The sequence below is a fragment of the Pygoscelis adeliae genome, unplaced genomic scaffold (assembly GCF_000699105.1).
Source record: "Pygoscelis adeliae isolate BGI_AS28 unplaced genomic scaffold, ASM69910v1 Scaffold224, whole genome shotgun sequence".
Taxonomy (NCBI): domain Eukaryota; kingdom Metazoa; phylum Chordata; class Aves; order Sphenisciformes; family Spheniscidae; genus Pygoscelis; species Pygoscelis adeliae.
Genome location: NW_008824657.1, coordinates 1,338,727 through 1,344,952, shown reverse-complemented (window position 1 = coordinate 1,344,952; position 6,226 = coordinate 1,338,727). Strand labels below are relative to the sequence as shown.

General features: G+C 42.4%; 1 protein-coding gene across 5 annotated transcripts in view; it reads left to right on the top strand.

Annotated features, from left to right (window-relative positions):
- The window catches only part of FLI1 (Fli-1 proto-oncogene, ETS transcription factor), a 91,948-nt gene that overhangs the window by 51,538 nt on the left and 34,184 nt on the right, over positions 1–6,226 (top strand). For all 5 annotated transcript variants that reach the window (XM_009322599.1, XM_009322597.1, XM_009322601.1 and 2 more), the window contains one exon: positions 1,525–1,736. In XM_009322599.1, the coding sequence (XP_009320874.1) occupies positions 1,525–1,736 (212 nt within the window). The remainder of the gene's footprint in view (positions 1–1,524; positions 1,737–6,226) is intronic.

The following is a 6,226-nucleotide window of genomic DNA, read 5'->3' as shown; positions in this document are numbered from 1 at the left end:
GATGTTTGAGGGTTCCTCCGAATTCAAGCTTAGTCAGACCCACTTACATTGTAGGCTACTCAGGCTTATTTGGTTTTGTTACGTGATCCGAGATCTGAGATAGAAAAGTGCTGATATTTGTAAATGCAGAGCACTGACCTGACTTTTTCTAAGTGGGTTAATTTCAAGCTGAGAGGGATTCTCATGTTTACCCAGTAGACTCTAACTATTGACATTTTTTGTGATGGTATCATGAGCCTGGTAAAATCTGATTTGCACTTAGATTCTCATGTAATCGGAGGATTCCAGCAGCTGCACTTTTCTAAGTTTTCAGAATTTCTGTTTCCCTCCCTGGTTGTGGAAAAAGTTTGCAAAACTAACCTCAGAAACGACTACTGGGGGGAGGCGGGGAGAGAGCAATAATTTATTATTTTTAAAAGCTCATGATTTGGACTGTGTCCTGTGAATTTTGAGCACTAAGGGTTTAGCAACACACCAGCTTTCAAAGCAAAGACAGTGTCCGTGTGTTCACGGGTAACCCACTGCTGCATACACATTGGTGTTACGGGTCTTTTGAATGCTCAGTCCACAGAGTAGGTGAGTCTGTTGCTGCCTTTGTTTTGGAGGTCTGCTCCATTAACTCACATTAAAGTAGTGTGTGCTTTTAGTTTGGGAGGTTCCTCGTTCAGTTTCTGGCTTCCCAGCCATAATGGCAGCTGTGTTATGTGCGGTTAGCTTAGCTCCATAAAGAACATGCAGACCCTGTCAGATGCACTTTGAATAAGGCAGGGCTGTGCCAAAACCTTTATGAGCCTGGCATGCTTCATTTAGAAAACCCAAGCGCATCAACGCAAGGAAATTGATAGTCAAAACTTTTGTCAACATTTGGAGTTTCAGCAGGGAAAAAAAGGATAACAATTTCCTGTTTTTAAGCATTTCTAGAAATGCACAGTTTGGTAACTCACCAGTCCTACATTTCCCACAAAATAAACAAAAAGCGTAAAGTAATGCATTTTTTATCCCACCACTAACACCCATAACTGTGACCTGTACTGACTGCTTCTCCTTCACCAGTAACCTCAAAATATAAACACCACACAAAACCCTTTGAAAGAAGATGTATAGACCTTCAAATGACACTCCAGAAATGTTACATACTGTATATCTCTTTGGTTGTTTTTGGACCAGCAAGTGCAGGCAGGTGGGCAGGTAACTATATGAAATCGCAGATGAAGCTGCTTATAGCAAGCAATGAGAATGGTATAGCACCCAGCGGCCACCTTTACTGTTTGCAGAAGTCAAGTTAACCTTAACTCCTGCCCCACCCAGAGCAACACAGCAGCTAGCAAAGCAACCCACCGGTTTTGCATATGGGTTAATGGACCCCAGAGAATCTGATTCAATCTGCAATCCTGGCAGATGGCAATTTCAGACAGTGCTGGGCAGCTGTGGGGCCCTTGCAGGTGCTCACCAGCTCAAAGAGAGAATAAGAGTGGAGTTACTAGTTTAGTCATGACTCTGAGCACTTGTTCTTTTTCTCCTCAGGAGGCTCTGTCAGTGGTGAGCGACGACCAGTCCCTCTTTGACTCCACGTACGGCGCTGCCACTCACCTCCCCAAGGCAGATATGACAGCTTCAGGGAACCCTGACTATGGCCAGCCGCACAAAATCAACCCTTTGCCTCCTCAGCAGGAGTGGATTAATCAGCCCGTCCGGGTCAATGTAAAAAGGGAATATGACCACATGAATGGATCAAGGTAAGGAAAGACCCTTTCCACATCTACTGAATCTTAAACAAAGCAAAGCACGTGTCGTCCATTCGTGCTCTTGTCCTGCGTATCAACAAACTCCACTCTTTGTGTAGGACCATATCCCGCTCCCCCTGGAGTTCCTTTGTCACTCATTTTTCAATGGCCTGAGGATCTTGCTCTTGCAGTTCTGCAGCATGCATCTCTACCAGTCTCCATGAACACTGTACAGACTGGGACATGAGACTGCCAGGACAGAGTTCATGCTGCAAACACTGTTGTAAATTACATATTTCATCACTTAGTTCAGCATCCCACAAATGTGCCATGGTTCAAGGGGCTCCTGAAGATGGAGTCGGTCATGCAGTAATAGTCGGTGTTTATACCAGCGCTCCAGAGTGAAGCTAGTGAAAGCTGCACTAATGGACTGTGTGGGCTTCACTGGAGGGCACTTCTCATTGCATCTGTAACTAGATTCGTGCTCCACCAGGGCAGAAGCAACCATATGAAACTGGGGAGCTATTTGATGGAGAAGGTAAAAAGAGGAGACTGAGGTCCTTTATGGCAGTCTATGAGGTGTAACAAAACAAAAGGCATATAGTCATGTCTTCTGTGTGAATATATATGACCACTGGTTCAGGAGTAGATTTGAGCAGTGATGTTAACCATCACAGGGACACTGGTTATGATGTATCCTCTACAGCCTTTAGCCAAAGACGTAGGAGGCCTGCCCCCCATCATCTGTAGTTAGAGCTGGGGGAGATGGATCATTTCCCTGTTCAATGAGAAATTCAAAGACCTGAAAACATTTTATTATTGCAGCTCAGATTGTCTCTTTTAAAAACATTCCTACAAGTCCAAAGCCTAGGAAAAAAATTCACCTTCTTGGACAAAATCTTTAGGTGTAGAAATTTCAATTTTTTTCAGTTTTAAATACATAGAGCAAAGAAAAACTATTTTATTTTTTAGCATTAAGTTTTACAGTTCATAGTAATTTTAAATTTGATTTTAATTTCAAAGTCACAAACATCTCTAGCATTTGTACAATGTTAATACAGGACAGTTAAACAATCAAGGGTTTTTCTTCTTTAGGGTTAGTTTAGGGCTTCTGTAACAGCCTATTTTCCTGGTTTCTGAGAACCTAGCAAAGTGTAGAGTTTGAAACAGAAAGCAGCCTCGCACTTTCAGACTTCTATAGTGAGATGAGGGTGTTAAAGACTTCAAACAGCAGCATGTTTTTTTCTCCTCATAAGTATACAGTAGATGCTGATTTTACTATAAGATAGAGGTCTTTGCGTCAGTTGGTCTTTGATGGTGATCACTTGTAGACTGAACTTGATCTTGCCCCGAACGATCAGAATGATACCTTAGTATCATTTCTGGACTTCAGAAGAACTGTATGGATTTTTGCACTAGAGTGCAATCTCAGAATTGAGGCTGGAACATGGGAAAATTAGTTATTTCCTGAAAAACAACATCCCTGGATAACACAGGCGAAAGGGTGGATCTTGAAAGTACCAGCAGGTTGGGGGTTTTCGGTAGTCACGAGGACCACCTTTGGCTAGCAAGGCTAGTCTTCTTAAGCCATCCCTAAAATCTTCAAGAGGGCAATGCAGAGTGGGATCCTAACCGAATGAGCGAGGCTTGTGCATGGTGCTGTGCAGGTCTGGCCTCTCCATCCTGCAGAGAGGTGAACCAGTCATGAGAACTGAGGTGGCAGAATCAGCCTCACGTATGGCACAGGCAAGGCGCTCCCACGATCATGTGAGGAAGCCCTTTGTAGCATTGCATCAATTGCTCACACCCATAGTGTCAGACCAACACACAGAGCGTGTTTCCTCCCATTACGCTACTCGTCTGTCTCACTCTAGCGAATTTTGGAGGGCCAAGGGAACAAGTATTCCTTTCACATCCACTGAGCTACCACAGGCAGCACGTATTTGTGCTTTTCAGATCCTGTAAGCACACGTTCAGTATAAATTCTGCATGCGTGGATGCTTGTATGTGCAAAAGTCTATGTAATGTTCTCATTGTATGTGTACTGCATGTCTTGGGAATCGAATGTATTGGGCTGTCCTTCCATTGTGATCTTTGTGCTACAATTTCCTCATCTGCTCAGAAAAAAAGGGAAATAATACTGCTTTGACAAACTGGTTCATTAACAATTGTAAGTGCTCTGATACCCATAGAGAAAGGCCCTCTAGTAGTGTGTTTATTCTGGGCAAAAAGGAAATCCTTCTTTATGGGCTTGATCAAGACGACAAGATTCTTAGGCAGAAACTAAGTGTCCTCAGCCTCTCTAAAAAAGGGGTAACAACTTCCCAACCCGTTAGAAAAAAAGAAAAGACTGTTTTGAATGTCAGAACTAAGCACTGAAATAGCTTCCAGCCTTGCCTTTTGATGACTTGTTAGCACAAGAGCTCCAATCCACCCAAGAAATGAGAACGTTCATCTGACTTATCCATCCTCTCCTCCTATTCATGGCTAAAAATTTACCTTTTCCCCCCATGTCCATCACAGTTCATTGTTATGGGTTGGGCCACTCCAGTTGCTTGTTCCTCTGCCCATCAGCTGCCTGGCAAAACTGACACACTGTCTAAGCGGCAAACACCAATCTCAATACAGATTAACTTGAACTGCAGACTGAATAACAAAACATATTCCCTCTCCCTCTCTCTCTGCCTCTCCTTCTCCCTCTTGTTTTTCAAGCACACTCTCTTACCGGGTTCCAGCTGCCTCATTAGAGGGAGCAGCCTTTATTCTGTGTTTCACCTGTACTTGAAACACTAGTGTTTTCTGCTTGTCGAGAGAATGGTTTGTGTACTCTAGGGAGTGATAAAGCTATAGGAAACCTGACAGTGGAGGGAGCTGGATGACGGTAAGGGACAGTGTCCAGCTTTTCTTCTTTTTCTTAGCAACCAGAAGCAGGTCTGACTGCCGTGAGGTATAGTGTGATGAGTTGGTTTGGTCCTTAGCAGGGTGGGAGAAGGGGTCTTTGAAGAACCTCTCCAAGCCTGTTTTGCAGGCTAAACAACATGGAAACCCTGACCAGCTTTCTACGCCATGATAGGTTTTCCTGGTTTACTCCCAAATTGGAAAGAATTTGCATACTAACTGTATAGGGAATATTCAGGCAGTGGCAGAGATCTATGTTTTAGGGGAGAAGATGGGACTTCTGTATTATTGCAAGATTCAGAAGTAGAAATTTTGTGAAAGTTTCTAGCATTATCAGTCCTGGATGCAGTGTATGGCCTCAAAATCTGTCCTTGCCTTCGCAGACAGCTGCTTGCTCAGAACAAAACCCAGTGCTACACTTGTGTTTCACAGTGATTAGTGTCCAACCACAAGGCAGTTAAAATCCAACATAGAAAAATTAAAATCCTTGTGCTTCTTACACCCCCTTAGGCACTAGGAAAGGGAAATGGTCTTGTATTTGCAGCACTGACCTGTTGCACACAAAAAATGGAAGTCCAGCTTTTCCATGGGTTTACTGCAAGATGTTCTGTATGCCGTTCATCTCTCTTTCCATCCATCCGGGGACTGGAAGCGTGGCTTGCAGTCTTTGTTCTTTCCTGGGTTTGTGTCTTTTCTTTATTTGGTTTATAGCCCATTCAGGGAAAGATCTGTCTCCTGCAATGTGCTTGTACAGTTCCCAACATACTAGGCCTGGATTTCTGTTGGGACCTTTAGATGCTTTTGTGATATAAATACAATCATTTATATTTTTAAAAAACAGAAAATCTTTCACATTTTAAATTCCAATGAATAAAGGAGGAGGATTATTTAGAAAAACGCTGGGTAAAGTTCAACCCAATTTACAGTCCATTTTAATAATAGATTTTTATTTATATTTTACATAAATCCCAAATGCAAAGAGTGAACCAAACAACAGACGTTCCAAATTTTGACTGTATTTGCTAAGCTACTACAGATCTGCATTTGTAGCTAAACTCAGAGAGCGATTTTTAAAAAGACGTTATGAAATTTGTATGATCTTCAAATGTGAAAGAATATTCTAATGTGCTGGATGTATGCATGGATGTGGGTAAACTTTGCTGTGTAATTCCAACTGATGTTATGAATTTTGTCTAGCTAAAATAATGAAGTCAGTGCTTTGAAAATGCTTTGGAGACATTCTCTTGCTTCAGAATATTAAAATAATGCTAAGGTTCAGGGACCTCAGAACATTTTTATGCCACAATAATTTTCTCAAAACAAAACAAAGGGACCATCTATGATGTGTATAAGAATAAAAATCCCCTTTAAGTAGCGTGTGAGCCCTCTAGTGGGATTCACTGTGTTGTTCTAGTCCCCAGCCAGAGCAGCAGACTGCAATTACCTACTGTTTGCATTTACCTGGATGTGATAAACACGATTCGTTTAGACCCTACTGAGCCTCTGTGCTTTCCTTGTGCAGTTTGAGTTTTGTAACCTGTATGCCTTTTTCCATCCTTTTTACAGCTGTCCCTTCTTTCTGCAGACTTACAGTCTTTTTCAGT